This window comes from Podarcis melisellensis, assembly GCF_964234715.1.
Source record: "Podarcis melisellensis genome assembly, chromosome: 1".
Lineage (NCBI taxonomy): Eukaryota > Metazoa > Chordata > Lepidosauria > Squamata > Lacertidae > Podarcis > Podarcis melisellensis.
In genome coordinates this window covers 85,014,326-85,036,488 of record NC_138528.1, presented here as the reverse complement: position 1 = coordinate 85,036,488, position 22,163 = coordinate 85,014,326, and the positions used below count along the sequence as shown (strand labels likewise).

The 22,163-nt window shown below is 45.0% G+C and overlaps 1 protein-coding gene across 1 annotated transcript; it reads right to left on the bottom strand.

Moving 5' to 3' along the window:
- Positions 1–53: 53 nt before the first annotated feature.
- On the bottom strand, positions 54–21,282 carry RETREG2 (reticulophagy regulator family member 2). The gene is made up of 9 exons (XM_081920426.1): positions 20,885–21,282; positions 15,199–15,305; positions 11,203–11,233; positions 10,179–10,314; positions 8,494–8,578; positions 8,093–8,230; positions 7,476–7,570; positions 6,258–6,393; positions 54–3,072 (listed from the first exon to the last, which is right to left on the bottom strand). Exons 1-9 carry the CDS (start codon positions 21,139–21,141, stop codon positions 2,399–2,401), a joined length of 1,659 nt encoding a protein of 552 aa, XP_081776552.1. The 5' UTR covers positions 21,142–21,282; the 3' UTR covers positions 54–2,398.
- Positions 21,283–22,163: the final 881 nt, after the last annotated feature.

Genomic DNA, 22,163 nt, shown 5'->3' with positions numbered 1-22,163 from the left:
CGGGGTTTCTGGGTGACTGGATAAGATGAAGAGTTAGAACTTTTAACCCAAAATTCACATCTTTGAACCTTTTTTATTAAAAAGACTACAGTTTGTTTTAAATATTTAGCCATAGAATAAACACCGCTACACAGTTCAAAGCCCTCTGCCTTTCCTGGGTGACATCAGCAGCCTCCCAGCCCTTCCTCAGAAGGCCCCTATCATGGAGCATTATGGCGCTGTTGCCACCAAAGGAGAGGAAGACAGCTTAGAGCTTCAGAGAAAAACACAAACATATAACATGCCTCCTGCACCAGAATGGGAAAGCTAGGGCTTCTGGCTGGTGGTAGGGGTAGCAAAATTTGTGGTCAGGACACAACACAAAGGCGAGCAAGCTCCACACTCAGTGCTACGTGGCTGCCCATTTCCAAAGTGCAGACATTAGGAGGAAGCTGTATTAACAGGCATCCTCCCCTCAACATTTGACTGGGGCTGGGCTGGGCTGGGGCAGGCAACACAGGTCAGAAAGGAAACCAACTCTGGAGAACAAGATCATTTTGCATTTCAAGAAAATCATTGCCCCATGACTGAAGGAACCTGAGACAGGCAGCCATCCTTAATACAAAGAGTGGGCCAGTGACTGACTCAGCAAGTGATGAAACTTGAAGGGTGCAAAAGGCAAGAACTGGGGTCTTGCAAATGTGCTTGGAATTGATTGGTGGCCCCTCTTGCTGAGAGGCAGCACCTTCACCTTGGTCATAAACTCTCAGAAGTGCAGTTTAAAATGCTGAGGCCTGCAGGGCAAGCTATCACAGCTTCAGGGCCTGCATCTGCAAAGCTGCAGTCACTTGTGAGAATGTGAAAGCATCAGGAATCGCCTGGAAGTGCCCAGCTTGGAAATTTTCAACAGCAAGAAAATGGCCAATTCATGACACTCCCCAACCCACCCAGCTTCTCCAGCAATCATTGGAAAAGAGGCAAAAAATGAGATCCATTACTGGGAGCAAGCAGTATCCACTCAGCCAAGAACGCTATTCCTGAAGACAGACTGATGCCTCTTAACAAAGATACACACCCAATAGGGGGCATCTCTGTTTCCATTTAATTAAAAACCCACTTTATCATTGCAACTTAAAATCAATATTTGAAAGACTCAGCCATCAGATCCTAGAATTAATATTCTGCAAACCTGTGCAAGCAGCAATAGGTATCAGGGGCAGTAACCACCTTTGGAAAAAAAAACCCAAACAATCCTCCACTCCTATTTAGTCCCTCCTTTCTCCTGAGAACATAAATGGGCACACTACTCCAATTAGCAAAAGACTATAAAGAGTGAAACCCCTGAGGTTTCAAAAGTGATTTGAGAGTGGGAGTAGAGTGGAGATAAGCCTAGAGAGCTTGGAGTTGGAGAATGTTCTTCCCAACGTCCCACACGCATCATTCCTTTTCAAGCTGCTCTGCTCTTTTCCCTAAGGCAAGGCTGAGGGCAGCAGAAGATTGTGCTCTGGCCAGGGTGCATCATAGGGCAGAGCTGGCTCAGCCAGGCCTTAGAGAAAGGTGACAAGAAGTAGATATAAGGGGATTTTGCTTTTAAAGTGCAGCAGTGGAAGAGGAAGCTTTCAAGTCACTGCAAATTGCTTTGTGTTTTCCCAAGTCGATTAAAGAGCCTGCAGGCAGCCTGGCCTTGGAGTTGAGAATCTACAGGACCAGACTACCCACTTCCTGGAGCCCAAATCAGGTGTCATATTCACAGAACTGAATAAAGGAAATTGGGTTGTAGGGTGAAAGTAAGGGAAAGGGCTAGTGCTCAGAAGTGCAAAAGCAGCTGCTATTCTTGTACAAGGTGGGCAGCAAAGCTCAATTGTGCCCCCTCATCTTGTCCTGACAGCAAATATACTCCACACAATGTCTCCTTTGAAGCCCTACTTCCCCTCCACCCCCAAATTTCTAACTCAAGGGGAAAAACCCACCTCAACCCGTTTTCTCCATACCACCAATCCCTTCTCACCTCTTCCCAACTAAACAAACCAATGTTTTCATAAAAATATTTACAATGTAGACCCTCTGGCACCCCCCTCCATCCAATAAAACAGCTTTCCCTCCTACTGGGGGGGCATGAACAGTGGGTGTGAGCAGCGGGGATATCTAGCTGAGGATGCGGCGTGCAAAAAAACAAAACGAATAGACAAAGACAGACAAATTGCAGCAGCAGACCAAAAAGATTGCATCACCACTAGGAAGCGTGGGCAAGACGCAACACCCTGCTGGGAAGGCCAACACTAGGAAGAGGACTCACTATTCCAGACATAACACTGTGAATGTGGATGTTTTGCCGTCCCCAGTCAGCACAGACCAAACTCTGCTGTGTGTTCACTTGTCCTTCCCTTGCAGCTGCAGAAATACAGGGGAGCAGTGGGACCTAGGAGCTGGGCAAGGATTCTTCTTCAGGAGGGAGAGCTGGTGTCGCTTGAGCCTCTGTCTCTCCAGAAAGGCCAAGCTCTGCATCCATCTGCTCCAGCTCCCTCTGATCAAGCAGCTCAAAATCATCAGCTTCCTCCTCCTCCTCCTCCCCAGGCAGAGAGGCCGCCCCCACCTCCGCACTCTCAGACAGCTGGGCCTGGAAGCTCAGTCTCTCCTCGGGCTCAGTGGGCAGGAACTCAGAGAGAGAAGGCCCCTCGTTGTCCTCAGAGGAGCGGAGCAGGGCTGACAGGGTGTTCTGCACTACTGTACTGATAGCGGTGGTGACAATCTCTTGGCTCAGTGAATCGATGTGCAGCCCCAGGCCTTGGGCAGTGACAGGTTGGGGCTCCAGGGCTCCTCCTGCCACTGCCTGCCCGTTCCCGTTGAAGTGCGTATTTACAAAGTGCAGGGGTGAGGCCAGGCACAGGATGGATGTGTCTGAACTCATGGCTGCTGCCGCCACGCCGTCTTTCTCAGCCGAGTCCAGTTGGTGGGCAGTGTGGGCAGGCACTGCAAAGTTGTCACTGGGTGGTCCCAAGTCTCTGGAATGAAACTCTTCCACAGAAGGAAACTCTGCCAAGTCCTTGGAGAAGGACTCTTCTGGCTCACTGGGAAGGCTCTGCTGGTCCAGATCTGAAAAGCATATTGGGAGTATGAACATGGCCTCCTCAAATACCCCAGAATTCCCTGTTCTCAATCATCAATTGCCATTCCAAGCTCAGCTGCCAGTCTGTTTTCTGAATACACTTACTGTACTTGCCTTTGTGTGCCTCCTTATCATCTTATCCTGACCTTGCACAGAAATGTTCTTTCCTATTCTCTCATTAACAGGTCAGTTGCTGCTGTTCTATAGCTGTACTCCCTGATTAAAAGTCACCAACCCCACTATGATCTTGCTACTGCTTTTCTTTCTTGTTCAATCATCTCACCAGAACAAATCTGAGTTGGTAAATGTATGCAGTATCATGCACGTTAATGCTGATGTATGAAAGCTGTGTATCGTAGTGGCTATGAAGAGTGTACAAATCAGGAATTCCTTGGTTTGAATCTCACTTTTGCCATGTACTCATTAGGTGCTTTAGATATACCACCACTATCTCATTCTCACTCCTGCCCCCTGCACTACAATATGGGGGCAATAAAAACATAAGAACAGGCTTGCTGAATCAGACCTAAGCCCCATCTAGTCCTGCATCCTGTTCTCATATGAGAAATCCACAAGCAGGACATGAGCGAAACAGCACTCTTCCCACTTGGAACTCCCAGCAACTGGAATTCAGACACACTAGTGGATGGTGAACAAAGCCATTGTGGCCAGCAGCCATTGATAGCTTTATCATCCAGAAATTTGTCTTTGAAATCCATCCACATTGGTGGCCATTACTACGTCTTGCTGGAACTAATTCCATAGTTTAAACTACGGTATGTGCTATGTGAACCTCCTCTTGTCTGTTCTGAGTCTTCTAACATGAAGCTTCATTACATGTCCTCAGATTTTTGTATTATGAGAAACACCTCTCTTTCTCTACACCATGCATAATCTTACATTGCTTACATTTAATTGCATTTCCCATTTTAATGTCTACTTCTCCTTTTGAAGCCCATCACAATTCCTTTCTGTTTTAACCGACACCACTGCATTGGGAAAACCCTTCATTAATTTCTACTCTCTGCTGTTTCTTAACCAGTCCTGATCTATAACAGCATGTCCTTTTATTTCACAGCTGCTAAACTTAATCAGGTGTCTTGGGCAAGGGACTCCATAGTCAATGGCTTTTTGAAAGTTTAAGTACACTATGTCAATTGGATCACTTCTTTCTCTCTATGTGCTTGCTAACATTCTAAAACACAGGACTTACCCTTGCAGAAGCCACACTGATTCTGACTCAGCAAAGCTTGTCCTTCTATATGCTTGGTATTCCAATCTTTAATTGTGCTTGCCACCAGTTTTCCCAGAAGAGACATTAAACTAACCACCCTGAAATTTCCTGGATTCCCCTGGATGGTTTGCCCCAAACAAGATGATCCTCAGCTTCAAGTGGCTTTCTCCCAGCAAACAGCTGAACAGCTGCTCTGCCACCTTTTAAGCATATACAGTCTGGTTCCATCCCAGCTGCAATGGAGCCTGCCCCTTCTGTACAGGCCTGGCTTGTCCCAGAACATTTCTCAGTGCTTAACAAATCCAAACCTCTCCACCAACTCACCCATACATTGAACTACTCAACCCTGCCTGTCTAGCTGCCTTGTGCATGGAAAAGGTAGCATTTAAAATAAATCTACCGCGAAGGTCCTGGCTCTCAACCTCCAACTTAGCTACATAAATTGTGTTTCCAGAGTTACATGACATTTCCCCACGTCATTGGTGCCAACATGCACCATGGCAACAACCCTGACCTATCATACAAGGCAGCTAGGATAACATGATAACAAAGCTGATGTGCTTCAAAGCACTCTAAGGCACTATACAAACAAACACAATCATACTTAGCATTGCAGGCTGGGGCTCCCTGAAGTTACTCCACCAGGTTCTTCCTCATTGGTAAAGCCTCGGGAAAAGCTCTGCATGCTACTGCAGTGGAATTGGCTGCAACTGCTACTTCTAAGTGTGTAAATGAGCTATTATGGAACAAGATCCAATACTTTGGATTTTCACATACACAGAGATTTAGCAGTAATGATACCACATTACCACTAGCTACTACAACATCTATATAGTACAAGTGTGCTAGTTTCTGCATTAAAATACCGTCCTTTCTGGTTTGCAATTTACACTGTTGTGTGTGGTGTGGGGGGTAGGAGGCTTGCAAATGAATAAAAGTTATGTTCAGGGGAAAGGAAGCTCAGGTTTGGAGGCCAGATGCAGCCTTCTAAGCCTCTCCATCTGGCCCTCAGGATTTGGTAAGGCTACACTTCCTACTTCACCACACCCTTCTCTGCCAAAGCCACACCTCTCACCAGCCCTGGTTTGTACCCTTCCTTTGAGTGTTTTTGCCTGGCTGGGATGCATCACTGAATTCTGATACTGCCTCTTGCTGGCCTGGATGGAGAAGAGAAATGGGTGTGCAAGTGTGCTTAGAAAGTAGCCTACTATACAGAGGCAAAATTTCCATTTTCTGCTCAGTCCGCCAATCACTGGCAGAGAGGAAATGCTGCCCTTGGTCTAAAAAGGTTGACCACTCCTTATGTAAGGCAAGCCAGGGTGACAAGGAAATGGAATACTTGAAGAAGTGGGTCTTTTTGGCTTACAGCCTCAAGGACTGCAATCCTCTGTGAAATATGTTGCCTTGGTAATGTCAGCTGTTCATCTTAGGTGGGGGAGAAGAGTGTAGGGGGATCAAAGCTCAGGCAAGGAGAGCCTAGAGTGGACAGCTAATCCCTGAAGACTTCACAATGCTGCAGAAGAACTTGGGGCTGTTTGTGTGTGGCACCAGTAACCATAGTAAGGGAGCTACTCGCATTCTCCCAATGGCCTACAAGTTACAGAACAGTCTGGGATGTCTATCATCAATCAAGAAATAATAAAGACACTGGACTCTGCACTGTAACATGTAAAAATATAGTAAACAAGTACATCCGTGTTTCCTGGTGAAGACAGCTGTATTCAGGGGCCACTCAAAGTCTGGAAATCAGGAATCAGATTTGATTTTGGTCCTTTTCAGCCCAAAGTTCATCATTCTCATGAATTCAACTACAACTACCCTTCATATCCTAGTTTTCATCTCTGAACACTCTAGAAGGGAACACACAACTTGTACTCTACCACACAGTGGCCCCAAATAATATGCAGCATTTGGGTTTGGGGAGTAAGAAAATGGCACCTTCAGACACGTCAGTCAGCTGTGGTGTGGTAGCTCTGGAGACGGTGAAGCCTCCACTCTCCAGGATAGAGGCTTCCTCATCAGAGAGCTCAGAGTCTGTAATTGACAATGCCAGAGCTGTCTTCTTCACATCCACCTGCAAAAAGGAAGAGCGTGAGGACATTTTTTGTTCTTGTGGCTAAAAATCTCCACCTTACAGTGGAGCCACTAGGTCCCACCTGTTAGCCTAGAATCTCTGCCATCAGAGTCTGAGCCAATATTAACTTGGATTTCAAAGAGGGATGCACTAAAAATATTAATCTTTTACTGAATGGAAACAATGCATGGATTATCAAAAAGATGGCTGTTCCAATTACAAAAATTAGTTGTAAGATTAACTGTAGAGGAATCAGTGACTTGGGATTCTGCCATCTTATTTTCCGGATTTAAAATTGGACATGCTGTTGTGTCTTAAACATTTAACCCACTTGACCCACTCTGACCAAACAGGAATTTGAACCCAGATCCAACATACCAGGTTGGTTATATATCTAATTAGTGTTGGCAATAATGAGGAAGAGCTATCCTCCAAGTCTAACTCTTCCACCTAAACCCTGAGAGATAGAGTGATTTTGGCTCTGAAAAGAAAGGTTGGAGAGTCAGAAGTTGGAGGGAGAATTTGGAGAGAGATGCCCCCAACAATGCCAACCTGACCACTCCTCTCTGTCCCCCTGAATCTGAAGTATCATGCCAAGTTTCCAGGACAGGCATCAAGGGTCAGGATGGATCTGCTAAGGGGCCACACTTCAGGAGTGGGACCACTGACGAGCCACCACTGGACCTTCTCTGCCTCTTCATCATTGCAATCTCCTTGTTCACCTGCCTTTTGCAGTGGTCAAGACCACTGGGAAAGTGAGGAGGGGCAACAGATGCCAATACCTGCTTGTTCACTGGCTCTTTGCCCAGCAAGCACAAAGGTGGTAACAATGACAAAAAAGAGCAGTTGGTGATAATAGTGTTGAGAAGATAAGGCAAGGCCCAAAGGGGTGAGGGTGGGGGACGAAGGCCCTCCAAAACCTGCAAGTTCCTAAGTCAGCTTGAATACAGTAGCCTTTATGAAGGGAACAAGTACAAGATCTCAGACCTTCCAACCCTGCAGGCAAACTCACATCACTTGAAAGAAATGAATTATTAGGAATGAAGCTCAACACCAACATGCATCCCTTCCCATGCTCTTACCACTGGAGAATACCCAGATAGCTCCGCCTCACTCTCACTTTCAGTCTCTGCCATCGGCTCATTGCCAGCTTCGGGCTCACTCTTTCCTTGACGCTCTGTTAGAAAACATATATAAAATGCTTAATGGGACATCAGTCAAACTAGTCCTATAAGAAGAGGACCAGGGGAATATTTTATCAGAAGCTTCATACAGACCGTGCTTCCTCACAGTACGGGGGTACCTCGGGTTAAGAACTTAATTCATTCTGGAGGTCTGTTCTTAATCTGAAACTGTTCTTAACCCACGATACCACTTTAGCTAATGGGGCCTCCTGCTGCTGCCGCGCCACCACCGCACAATTTCTGTTCTCATCCTGAAGCAAAGTTCTTAACCCAAGGTACTATTTCTGGGTTAGCGGAGTCTGTAACCTGAAGGGTCTGTAACCCAAGGTATCACTGTACCGGACACTAATGCAAATTAAAATCCAGCCATCTCCAGTGATTTTGGACCTCACCCCACTGGACTGAATGCTCCTAGCTAGACAGCCGAGTTTCTAATTTTTACTTGCTGGGACTTACATCCTGCATCCTATCATCAAAAGCTATGCATTTCAGGTACTGTGGAGCTGTTGTCTTACTTTTCTTTTCGTGTTTGAGATGCAAGGTATCCACCTTCATGCTGTAGTCCAGTTTCATCAGAATGGGCTCCAAGCGTGTGTACATCCTCTGGATAAGTTCATGGTACACCACCAGCGGCCACAGCAAGATACTGAGCACTGGAGACAGTCCAGAAAGTGTTAGAAGCATATATTCTCAGAGACAAAGAAGCAGCCAATTTTCCAAAGATTACTCAGTGTCCAGCCCTCCACCAGCTGCACCTCATTAAATTCAATCTGTGTCCCTGTTCCCCACAAGGTGTCGGAACTATTATGTGCTCTTAATTTCTTTTAAATGAGCTGGATAAAGAAAATTCCTGGGCATATGCTTAGTTAAGTCACATGTCTAGTTTTAAGGGATAAAACAGTCCAGTTATACTCACAGACAATGTAGGAAATCATGATTCCAGGAACATAGTGTCCTACTATCGCTAAGATCAAGCATCCTGAGCAGACTCTGGCACAAAACTGGAAGTACAAGGCAAAAGAAGATAGAGAAGAAAGGTTTAGCACAGAATAAGCCACCTTTGCAATGGCTCAAGAGACGCCTCCAATCCCAGAGAACCTTGTTTTAATTAATAACTGCTTGTATTCACCACACAGCCATTTTGCATGCTTTGTGCATCTGCCATGCCAGAACGATAGGCTACTCTTTTTCTCCTGGGTGCTGCTGCCAAGTAGTGTTATAACAGAGCCGGGTGGGGATCCAGAAGTACCTGCAACAGCAAGCTGCATGTCTGAAAGTAACTGACAAATGGGCAAATAGCTGACTACAAGAGGAAAAAGCCTGACTTTTTCTATGCCAATCCCAACCCTCTGAAAAGAGTATGTGTTTGATTCACTATTAAGGCTGTCAATGGAAATGGAAGAAATTTGCCACTGGCAAAAGGTGACTGGAACAGATTTCAGGACTTCCCTCATCCTGAGATAAAATAAGGCCCATACATTACTTCCCTCTCTACCTGCCTTCCCTTTAACTGATCTTGACTATATAATATAAGGTAATGCTTTCTCCTCCAAGGACAGGCCATTAATTAATCAATAGAGAGAGCTGCTTGCCATCTATGCTCATAAATCCCAGACACTACAGCATTAAAATCTGAATTCTGCTCAGGGCCAGAACTGCTCATTTACTGCTTATATGGAGCAACTGCTGCAAGCAACAATCTCACATTTCAATGCAGGAATGAGGCCATCACATAGAAATGCCCCTCTGCAATGAAAGACAAATGTCAAGAACAGAGTTGCAACACAAATATATCACATTATGCATTTTGGATTACTAAACAGAACTGGGTGACAGCGGAGGAAAAAGAAACAAGGAAGTGACATCTACAAAGCAACATCAACACGTATGTGCAGGCTAAGGGTATGTCTGCCCTCAGCTGTTTTTCTCAGGATAGTTTCTGGAACACACTGTAACCTTGTCTGTACTGGCATACTTGATTAAAACCCTACTCCCATTTTTTGTTTCCACATATATTGTGAAGAATACTTGATTCCCTTATCAAGTATCAAGAGCCAGTGTGGTGTAGTGGTTAAGAGGGGTAGTCTCGTAATCTGGAGAACCGGGTTCGAGTCTCCGCTCCTCCACATGCAGCTGCTGGGTGACCTTGGGCCAGTCACACTTCTTTGAAGTCTCTCAGCCCCACTCACCTCACAGAGTGTTTGTTGTGGGGGAGGAAGGGAAAGGAGAATGTTAGCCGCTTTGAGACTCCTTAAAGGGAGTGAAAGGCGGGATATCAAATCAAACTCTTCTTCTTCTTCTTCTCCCTTAAAATTGCTGTTTGGAATACAACGTTTATACCACATGCTGTTGTGTATGCACATCCTTTCTTAAACTGAAGCAATATCCATGTAGAAAAATAATCCAGTGTGAAGCAGCCCTAAGTGCTAGGAGCAACTGTGAATATGTATTTGTATTTGAATAAATGTATTTGAATATGTATGTATGTATGTATGTATGTATGTATGTATGTGTTAACAAGCCACGGCCCAAAGGCACCATGGGGGAAAGTAGCCATGTTCTAGGATTTTTTCTGAGAGGGCCTGATGACTCCCAGCTTACCTTAGCAGGGTTTTGCCTCTTGTATTGCAGCAGCTCCTGAAGGTACAATCTGAAGGTAATCCAGCTCTCTGCCAGGAAACGACAGAGCTCTGGGACACTTAACAGGTGAGGCTGCGCTCTTGCCATCTCACTGTCACTACAGGGATGGAAACAATGTATCAGTACTGTAGACCTTCCAAGTACGCTTGCCACAAGCAACAGAGAATCACTTCCTGCAGGCAGTATTAACAGAAAGCTATCAAAGTTGTTGTGGAACAAAGCTATGGCCAAATGTTGACCTCTTTCAATTGTTCCATATGTGCAAGTAATTCAGCTTGCCTCTCCCCCTCATTGGTTCCTCCAACTCCCCCAGAGCCAATTTGTGGGGTGGGGGAAAAAGAGGAGGGAAAGCCACAAGCAGAGTTCTTGAGCAGGGCTTTCACCAATGGGGCTGGTTAGGTGAAGCCCGCCCAAAAGGGGCATGATTCAACTAACTAGTCCTGCTAACAGGGACTTGCACAAGAATCTCTGCCTGTGGAATAGGACTCCCTCCCCACAGGGAAATCAGCACAGGGAAGATTAGGAGACCCTCCCAGACCAGGGCTGGGGGAGATGGGGGATTGTTCTGTCTGAGAAACTGAAAAGCTTGTGCTGATGAAATGACTGCCACAGCACAACTGTTAATTCCTTCCTACATTCCTTTCTTGGAACCCCATGCCTCCTAAGCCTCAGGTGGCATTTTCAGGACAGACATCCATCCAGTAGGTGACGACTACAATTGAGCGCCTCCTCTTGGGCTTGAAATGCCATTAAATCCTGAGAAGAAGGCATCCATCCGTCCGACACTTCCAATTTCTAGAAACCGAAACCAGAACCAAACCTGACCCCATTAAGGAAGGGAAATGAGTAAGGAGCCCTACAACCCATTTGGGGAAGCACTTTTCAGGTCATGACACAGGTCAAAATACTGAGTAAAAGAAAGCAGGCAAGGCAGAAGGGTGGCAAGAACCATCTCCGCTATGAAGACAATACAGAGCAAACCTACCTGTCTCCTCTAGGTTCCTCCAATGGCTGCACTGTAGGAGAAAGAAGAAAAATATAATTCAGCTAAGCAGTAAGTGAAGTGTGACAGTTTAAATGCTAGAGGTTACTTCCTTCAGCAGCCTGGCCTTCAGCACTTAGAGCATGATAGCTCACTTGTTTAGAGCAGGGCGCTGATAACACAAACCTGCAACCTTGGTATTATCAGCACCATGCTCTAACCACAGAGCTATCATGTTCTATGTAGCTGTGCACACACAACTACAGAAGATCTGCATTGTTTGATGTCCCAAGACATATGCCAACTGACAAAATTGCAACAGGGGAAGGGGGAGTTCTGAAACAGATCACAGTCCACCTCTGCTGAGGAACTTTCTCTCTCATAGCTCTGGCCAACAGGTTTGAATAGTAACATATTTTGCCAGTAAGCAATCGCCAAAGTCTGAGCAAACTCAAAAAACAGGTGGGGAGGGTGCTCTGGGCAGGGTTGTTGGTACCAAATTTGATATGTGAGAATCTCAGGTAGCTTTTTGTATTATTTCCACTAGTGTTTCTCTTATTCTTGTGTTTAAATATACACTTTGGAAAGAGACAGGGATCACATAAAGTTCCAGGGTGCAAAAGTATCTGTGTCCTCATTCCAATGTCACCTCAAATCACACTTCTATACATGCATTTGGCTTTCCCTCTGCTGTACACCCCACACTCATCAAAGAGGCCAGCACTTTGAACAAACTTCCTGAACTAATTCAGATGTAATCAAAACTGAGAAGGTATATGCTACATCAGGCTTCCTCAACCTCGGCCCTCCAGATGTTTTTGGCCTACAGCTCCCTTGATCCCTAGCTAGCAGGACCAGTGGTCAGGGATTATGGGAATTGTAGTCTCAAAACATCTGGAGGGCTGAGATTGAGGAAGCCTGTGCTACATAAACCACACATTTACTCGAATAACTGAGTGTGGGCACAGGATTGGAATTTTCTTGTTGTAGAAGTTGGATTGCCTTGTTCACACATGCCTTGGTACACAGTATGAAGAAACCTTGGCTTTGGTTTCTTGAAAGCAGATTTGTTGGGTGTTTATCTTGGAGTGGATGTGTTGAATAATTTTCTACATATAGCTGACAGATGAAGAATCAGAAGTTCTCATTTTCTCACACACACACCCTTTTCTTCTCCTTTTTTCTTCATCTTGTTTTCTCTTTTTCTTTCTGTTTTGTGTTTTTATTTAGGATAGTTTTTTAGTCTTGATAAAAAGATACCTGACATCAATCTTTGTATTTTCTTCCAAATTTCAATAAAATATATTATGTGAGGAAAAAAAGAAACCCTGGCTTTACAAAGCCACCCAGGGAGCTCCTTAAAATGTGACCTTTGTTTGAGCCTAGTTGTAGAGATGTGTGAATAAGCTCTTTTGCATTAGAGATTTGAAGCTAGAATTCAAAGCTCATCAGATATGACTATCTAGTGTAGCTGACGTGCTATGCTATTATTTATAATGTGCAGTCAGCTGCACACAGTCTGTACAAGCTACAGCGCTTGGGGCTAACTCAGGCCTTTCCCCTGGGCCACATACACAGAGCTGACAGGCTGGTGAATAGAGCAGTGGAGCGGCGGAAAGCAATCTTGTTAAGTCTGTGACCCAGATTCCAGGCAATCAGCCCTAACATAGGGAGCCAATCACCATCTTCCTCGGGCAGCAGAGATTCTGGTGGGTACTCAGGCATTGCAGCAGCCACTGCCCACATGAAAAATCTTGGGCCCATTTCAGGAGTGTGAAAAGCTACTATTGTTAACACAGAAGCCTGGCTGTAATGTTTGTTTACGGCAGCTCCAAATACATGGGCTACTGTGCTTGCCTGTTATTTCAGTACTGTTGCTTGCCAGAGTGCTGAATCCAGGCATCATGTACTGGGGCAGCAGGAATGCAACTGTTTATACCACACCGTTTTGTACCTCCTAATGCACCAACAAGGAAGCTAATGCAGCCTTTGACTTTGTTAGCTCTGGCAGGGGCATTGTGCTGCTCACTTAACAATTGCTTCACCTTGTGTAGCAGTCTTATGGGCCTGAAAGATCACACAGAAATCTCAGTCCACTGCAACAGCAAGTTATTAACCTTGAATCCACAGTGAATTTCTCAGTACAGTCTCTCTATGAATTTGGCTGTATTCTGCATATGAAAAATGTTCATCATGTTCAGAACTGCTCTTCTTGGTCCTTTAAACAGGGAGGAAGCTGCATTCCTATTTAATGATACAGCTCCAATACAATTCATAAGGATCACAACAGATTCCACCTGGGATCTAATCAGGATGACTGTGTCAGTTATGAGGATCAACATTAGATGCGTCTTGGATAGGTGGCTTGTCAGTTGATCTTACATAAACCAAGTTGGATAGTAGTTCTGCTCACCAGGTCGTTTAACAAAAGTAGGAAAATAACCCTCAGCTCACCATGGCTGGCCTACTATTTTGTCTTATGTAACCCCACAGCAACTCTACTCTTTGCCAGCAGTTATCTGGAACAAAACAGCCTTAACTTAACTCAAGTAATATTTAACATAAAAATAAAATGATGCTGATCCTGCTATTCTACAGGAAATTCCTCCAGCACAGGAAGATTAAAGCAGAAATCCGTTGCTAAGAGTGATATTACTGGTGCTTTGCATCATTCTGTGACATGGGAAACCTTCCAAAAATCACAAAGTGAAACTGACATAGTACACCTTACTGCACAAGAGGAGTGTGTGATCCAATTTTCTAGGCTGCAATGTTTTTACAAGTCCTGCTTGAACAGGGCACCTAGGTCTCTGTTTTTCTACACCACTCCCTGCCAGTATTTTGTTTAGGGTTTGATGTCTGGGCACAGCAGGGTTGATTAAGTCAATTCAATATTAAATCCAGACAATAGACTCCCTCTAACATCTTGTGATCAGCTTCTTTCTTGGAGGATTGAAGACATTGTGAAACATCATACATACTGATTAATGAAAACCAGACTCTGCAAGTTGTTGCTCATATGTGTCCTAAAAAGTGTTGATTAGAGATTACACCATGTGGAAAGACACAGCCTCTACCATAAGGGTGGCTAACCCTACATTAGTGGGGACCTAATCCCGCCCCCAAGCAAATTTTTATGGCTTACAAAAACTACACCAATTTGGCAGTGGCAAGAAGAAGAAATCAAAGTAGATACAGCGCTGAGATGAAGATGGGGATACAATTTGCCCCCCCCCAAGGAATCATTCAATGAGTGGAGAGATTTAAACCACTGCCCCCTTTGGTAATCTGCCCTTCCTATTGAGAAGGGAAGCTGTTTCTCTGTGTGCAAAAGAGAGAGTGGGGTGACTCACTTCTGGTTACACTCACTGCTCTCATGGGGCCCCTGGAAGGTTGCTCAAGAACAAATACAGACCTTGGGCCAACAAAAGGCTATGCACTGGTGCTCCACATGCTGAGCTCATCAGGGGTATCTTTCTTGAGGACAGTGAAGAAAAGACATTAGACATTGTAGGCCAACACCACATAGTTGCCTGGTTCACACTCAGGCACTCATGATACCACCTATTTAATCCAAAATTTGTTAAGACTTGCAGGCAGTTACATCCACACTCCTTAAGATCTAACTGTACAAAACAAATTGCTACATTTAATCTTTCAGCCAAACAGCATTTCTCACATGACTGCCCTCAATAAACAGAAAGGTGCTCTAATGTGCATTCTCAACATGAGCAGAAGCAAAGAGATGGGGGAAAAAACGCCAGCAAATATTAACCAAGTGCCTTTAGTCCAAAGAACTCCAATTACTTGCTACTTTTTATTCAGTGTAGTACAGCAAAAAGGGGGGAACTGTTAGTTCAAGGCTTGATCAGCAGGAAATCATAGCAGGACAGGAAGCAATGAACTGAACTTGCAAGAGTGCAAGAATCAACCAAGATTATCTCTGATCCAGAACTACACCACTTCCTTTACTTGTACAACCTTCACTACTTCACTTACCTGAGAAATCCAACAGGAATTGAGGCTTCCATCTCTCCAACAGGAGAACACCAATAAAGCCCATGCTGAGGAGGAATAGAGGACGCAACGAAGTGGAGGAAAACAGCCTGGAAAGTTACAGGGACAAAGACATAAGTTAAAAGAGGCCATCTCACACTCACTCATTTCACAGAAATTGCTGAAAAAGTACCTGCACATTTTACTCCATAACTTCCTTTCTAGGAGGGCTACAGACTTACTTACTTACTTACTTACTTACTTACTTACTTATGAAAGCTCAGTATATGAGGCATCAGTTAAAGCCTTTGCAGGTGCCTTGGCACTCGTCAGTGGCCCTTGATCTAGGCCGGGCACAGGCAAACTCGGCCCTCCAGATGTTTTGGGACTACAACTCCCATCATCCCTAGCTAACAGGACCAGTGGTCAGGAATGATGGGGATTCTAGTCTCAAAACATCTGGAGGGCCAAGTTTGCCTATGTCTGATCTAGGCCATATTGTGCCAAATGCTAGTACATTTCAAAGTTTTCAAGGTCCAAGTCCAACACTATAGACCAGTGTCGTATACAGTGGTACCTCGGGTTAAGAACTTAATTCGTTCTGGAGGTCTGTTCTTAACCTGAAACTGTTTTTAACCTGAAGCACCACTGTAGCTAATGGTGCTTCCTGCTGCTGCTGCTGCATCGCCGCTGCACGATTTCTGTTCTCATCCTGAAGCAAAGTTCTTAACCCAAGGTAATATTTCTGGATTAGCAGAGTCTGTAACCTGTAGCGTATGTAACCTGAAGTGTATGTAACCCGAGGTACCACTGTAATAAATTTCAGGAGGAAAGTCATTACTGAAAGCAATTTCCACTTGGATGACATAGAAAATAGTTCAGAAAGAGGAAACATCAGTAAACATCATGTGCACATTAGCACATGTCTGCAGAAGCTATTTTCCAAAATGACTGTCTGTCACTCTGCTGCAGCACCTATCTCATGAAGAATGACATCCATAAAATTTATGTCAGATTATAAATTTTTAGGTAGTCCAATGATAGCCAATTTTAGAAATTATATTATTCTAATATAACAAATAATTAATAGCCAACAAATGTAGAAAAGAATAAGGAACTGGGTTTGTGCAACCCAAACTTGCTTTGGACCACCACAATGGTTATACCCAAATTGGTCTAGCAACACAGTGCTTGGACACAAGAAACTGTGTGGTGTGAAACTATGCCAACAACAACCAAAATGTGTAAAAAAATAATATGGAACTTAGGAACCACCAAACCATATACTCACACATCCAGCAATAGAGTTGTACATATTTTGACAATTATTGGTGTAGACCCATGCAATTGATAGCACCTTGCTACTCCAAAAAGCATTGGGCCTGACGTGATTCTATGCTGTCCGATAGAGGGTACCATCCTGCAGATGTGGGTGTATGATTTGTGATATACCAAAGTTTATTGCATCCCTTCCCCAGTTCTTTATTCTTTTCTATGCGTGTTTGGCTATCATTGGCAATGGCTTAGACCAACACATTTGACAGTGTCCTGTGTTTAAAAAACTTGCATTGGATATGAGTCTATGAGTCTGTCATCTCTAGATAACATTCTCCTGCATGTGTGGAACTATGATTTGGGGTGGGACACTGGTGAAGGGACGCGGGTGGCGCTGTGGGTAAAACCTCAGCACCTAGGACTTGCTGATCGCATGGTCGGCGGTTCGAATCCCCGTGGTGGGGTGAGCTCCCGTCGTTCGGTCCCAGCTCCTGCCCACCTAGCAGTTCGAAAGCACAATTAAGTGCAAGTAGATAAATAGGTATCGCTTTCTAGTGGGAAGGTAAACAGCGTTCCGTGTGCTGCTCTGGTGCCGGTTCGCCGGAGCAGCTTCGTCACGCTGGCCACGTGACCCGGAAGTGTCTGCGGACAGCGCTGGCTCCCAGCCTCTAGAATGAGATGAGCACACAACCCTAGAGTCTGTCAAGACTGGCCCGTACGGGCAGGGGTACCTTTACCTTTACCTTTAAACCACAATTTGAGGTGGAAACACCAAGTTCCTAATTTTTTTTACACATTTTGCCTATTATTGACATAAACACACTGAATGAAAGTGTTGGGCAAGAAATGAATTAATGCACTCTGACAAAATATACTCTTCTGTTCACCCAAAGCTTATTGTGGGAATGGGATGCACTCAAATATTCTACCTATTTGATAGCTATTCTACCTATTTGATTCTACCTATTTGATAGCTCAAATAGGTAGAAAATAAAAAGGAAAAATGGGTTCCTTTCTATTTTCTACCTATTTGAGCTATCACTGGCAGAAGTTCACATCCTTGAAAGTCTTGTATACAGCTTCCAACTGAAATCTATTATAGGCACTGGATTTCTATGCATCGGACCATGAGTGTACAGTTTAGAAACCTGTACTCTGTGTAATTAAAGGTTTAAAAATTACAGGCATCCAGTCAACTAGAAAAATGATGTTGGTGGAACCTAGTAATTTGAAATATATTAGCCCGAGCATGGCGGGTACCTAAAAAATATGCTGCTGGCTTCTTTTATGTTATGTTGTCTTCTCTTTCTAGCCCTGTATGTATTACTGCTTGAGAATTTTTCTTCTTTTAATGAGAAATTATTTTCTGGCAGGATCTTTCTCCCTTCTCTCAAATTGTTATTAAGTATTATAACAAAAAACATTTCTAGTTTAAATTAACATCTCCACAAACTGCAGTCTCTGGAAGTGTACTACCAACCCCTGCTTGATTCCAGCCTGTGAATCTGCTCTGCTGACAGTCAGCTCATTGTCTGCAAGAGTAAACAGGATGTTTCCCCCCCCCCCCCAGCTGTATGCTGGATTCCACCACACGGGCTTGTTCAATGTTGCTGTGTGCGCAGAGGCAGGATAGGCAGAAAACAAGGAATGTGCTAGCACTACAGTTCTCATCCACCACAGGCTTAACAAGAGCACAGCTTGTAGGGCTTACTCCCGCCTGGCACATTGCCAGGGGTTACTACTAAGCTACCGGGCCCAAGCTGGGGATAGTATGAACCATGTGGGTTGTACACAGTGAGTGCACAAATTCTAAGTAGAAACACTCCTGGGCGAGTCTCCAATTATCTGCAGCTGCTAGTAGCAGTCCATGTTTATCACAAGCCAAGTCCTGGAGGCGCACTTGGCACCACCCGTGCGTCAGGGAGAGGTCTGTTTATACTTTGAGAGTGAAGAGGGAAGTCTACATGACGCTAAACCCAACCAATGTTAAGTCCCACATCCTAAGCTTGTGACTGCAATCCTTGTTAGATCAAGTGTAGAAGACACCACAAAATATGCCTCAAAGCGAAGCCTTCTTGGGTCCACCAGGGACTTAATCAATCCATGACTGCACTGTGGCCAGGGGCAACAGAATTTCATCCATACAAGACCAGCAGTAGTCTCAGACAGACAAATTTCAAGGAGGGAACCCCACTACTGACTCATGCATGCAGCTTGTTCTATACTCTTCTCTATAGCTCATAGGCAGAGTACATGTGTGGCATGTAGAAAGTCCAATGTTAAGTCCCTGCTATCGTCAGTTAAGAGTCTCAGGGACTAGGGCTGGGAAAGTTTTTGACTTGCGACTCTAGAGTTTCTCTGCCAGTGAAAGTAGTAGACCATTGACCTGCTGAGCCCAGTACTGACTCCCTGTAAAGTAGATTCTTATTGCTGAAATAAGCAAGTAATCCCGGGGGAAGGGTGTTGAACTTACTTTTTTACCTCCAGACATCTGGGATGAATTTTAACAATTAGATAAGCAAAAGTTTACTACAGGAGGGTGCAATCATTTTTTCACTAGACGTCTGGACCCAACATCCTTCCACTCCCAACGATAATTATAACTTGAGGCACCATTCTGGATTTGTTTATAAAGGATATTGAAAACTGCTCCAAAATGTAATGTTAGTGCCAAGTAGGAGCAAATGAAAGTTTCCCATGCTTTCCTATCTTTTAAATCACTCATGTCATCTCACAATTTTTGCAGATCTACACGAAGAAGCAAAGATTTTATGAGTTTCTTTGACTAAGCTTTCAGGGTCCATTATTTTAAAGTCATCTGCCTCCCTTCATAGTGCACAGAAAATTGGTCCCAGGAAAGAATATTTAGAATTGCCACTTTTCTCATACTAATGAAGAACCACAAAAGAAGGATTTACATTGCTTTTATGATTTGTTGTTGTTTCCAAACAGAAGCTTCTAGATTGCTAGAGAGTGATACCAAAATTGAGCAAAAGTATGGTGTCCAGAGATCTGCTGGTTTTAAAGGTATCTAGCAGTTCTTTTTTAACTTTCAGAAGATAAGGCCAAGAATCCAAAAGTCAGATGACATTTAAAGGCCCATCTGAATTACTTTGGGGCTGCAGTAGTGATCCAGACAGTCATACAATCTTAATGCACATCCCACCCACCATCAATTAGCAATTCATCTCAGTGTTCCTTCACATTGCTCTTACTTCTGGGAGAAGTGCTGCTCTTTTCAGAATGACTCCAACTTGTGGGGAATGTCCCTGCACACCTGTGCCTCCTTTAAAATAGGATAATCCTTGGCCATGGAGAGAATTCACAACCAAATATCCTCCATTCTCAAATGCTTTATTGCTCTTATCAACTTTGATCTTTTACACATGCACTGTGTAGTTTTACCTGTTGCAAGGCCTTTCCATCACCACTGCATAACTACATTTTACCAGATCTCTCCCTTGCAACTACCACTCAACTTCACAGCCCTAGATTCCCTTCCACAACTGCAAATTTCTTACCTATTCCACTTTCCTCCATTCCTCATACTAGCCTCCCCAGTACCTTTTCCCACAATTCCCTAACCTCAAGAAACCTATTTCCAAATGTCCCAACCAAAATCTTTGCACAAATTGTATGTGTGTTTTGATTGATTTGGGGAGACCTTGGTCCAAGCTCCAGCTTACTGACTTGGGCAACTGATTATTACTAAGCACAGCCAACCCTACAGGGTTGCTATGAGAATAGCCAGAGAAACCATATATATGAAAACCTGAGATCTTTAGAGAAGGTTTAACATAAGTTAAACATAATCACATGGGGCTATCAACTTATTCCAGAATAATGCATGGCAGACACTCAGAATGAAACAGAACGGCTATTCCTGAGCAATCCTACCCTTGACCCACATCAGAAAATGCTACCCTAAAGCTGCCCACCTCACATCAGACTGGCAACTCCTTTCCCTTAGAAAGCTTCCCTGCAAACAACTGGAAGATTATGAGTAGCACAAGGTTATTCACGCTTACTCAGAGGTAAGTCCAACGGATTTCAATAGGGGTCTACTCCCAAGTAAGCACGCGTAGGAAAAGAGCTCTATGTGGTATTCAATTTGCAGCAGGATAGGTGACCCTAAGCCCGGGGCTCTCTTGCAGCCTGGCCTACTTCCTCTCGCCGAGAGAACCGGCCGCCCAGCTGAAACCACGTCAGAAGCATCCACGACCCCATCTACCTGCCGGCTCTACTTTCAACCCCCTTCGCGCGGTTCCTAACCGCCGCCGCTGCCACGCACGCGAGCAACACCCCCTCCCCACGCACGCGAGCAACACCCCCTCCCCGCGCGCGCGCGCGCTACCTCCTGGGGCCCCATCCTGCGCCCCCCTACCCCCCCGGAGTGGCCTCCGCCTCCTCTCACCACAGAGCAGCTCCAAGCGCGGCGGCCCCGGCCAGGCTCTGCGGCGGCCTCTCCCAGACCAGCAGCCGCTGCACGGCGGCCACCGTCGCCTCCCAGCCCCTCAGGCGCCGCCTCAGGTGGACGGCCAGAGCCAAGACCTCCTGCTCCTCCTCCTCTTCCTCCTCGCCTCCGGCCGCGCAGCCACCGGGCACTGGCACCGGCTCCCCTGCCTCTGCCGCCGGGACATCCAAGGTGCCGCCGCCGCCGCCGCTCGCCATCTCTTCAGCCACCGATCAGGAAGGGGGCGGGGGAGGAGCGAGGAGTCCTCCTGACAGCCGCGGCCGGAAGTAGCCGCAGCAGCCATACAGACGCCGAGGCAGAGCGACTCAGCGATCACGTGCATCGGCCTCGGAACGTGAAGTGGGATGTTTTCATGCGACACGCATGCGCAAACCGCTCAGTCCCTCCTATTCAAGAATAGAGATAGGAAAAGTTGAGAGCAGCTACTATTCGGCTTCCTGCAGAAATAGAAATCCCAGGGTTTCTTTTGAGGCTGTTTCAACCTTCCGCTTCCAGGGCGAAAAGGAAAAGGCCGTCTATTGGAAAACCATGGAGAAATTATAGCTACGAGTGGGCTGCGGAGTATGCCCGCCGCTCCCTTCTAAAAAGAAAATAAAAACCAACAAAGAAGGGACGGGTCGTATTCTTTTTTAACTCAGGTTATTTCGTTTGGGAAAAAATGTCTGTGTGTGTGTTTAAAGAAGGGTTTAAAACGTTTTAAGAATTGCTCTGCCAATAGTAACACAATCCATTGTCCTTATATTGCAGGTGGGGACTATGGCAGTGACAGTGGCTTCTGACAGCTTGCAGCGTAGAGGTGGAGCTAAGACGAAACATTTCTCACTAAAAATAAAATACATGCCTCACAATACTGCAGCATTCCAGAACCTATATTAGCACAACATATTAATTAGGGCAACAAAAATGTGACAAAATGGCATGCAAGCTTTTGAGTTCTCCAGAAGTCTTCATCAGGCAAAATGGTAAACAGCAAGGTGGATGGGAGAAAATGTAGACTGGTAGCAAAGCCACAAGGTATCTTGCAAAAGGCTTAAGATGGAATGATGCACTCATGGCTTTACCTAACTCCCCCCTCCTTTCCCCTGCTTTGTTTACCATCTAGTCTGATGAGCAATTTCTGGAGAACTAAAAAGCTTAGGTGTTAAATTACTCATTTTTATTTTCTTTTTTTAATAACTTTTTACTGCGTTTTATAAACAAGAATGTATACCAAGTTTTC

Excerpts from the sequence above, each read along its gene's own strand:
- RETREG2 (XM_081920426.1), bottom strand. The coding sequence starts at position 21,141 with ATGGCGAGCGGCGGCGGCGGCGGCACCTTGGATGTCCCGGCGGCAGAG. Across the intron at positions 15,306-20,884 it reads GCGCTTGGAGCTGCTCTGTG|GCTGTTTTCCTCCACTTCGT; the intron begins GTGAGAGGAGGC and ends GTAACTTTCCAG. Across the intron at positions 10,315-11,202 it reads GAGGAACCTAGAGGAGACAG|TGACAGTGAGATGGCAAGAG; the intron begins GTAGGTTTGCTC and ends CCATCCCTGTAG.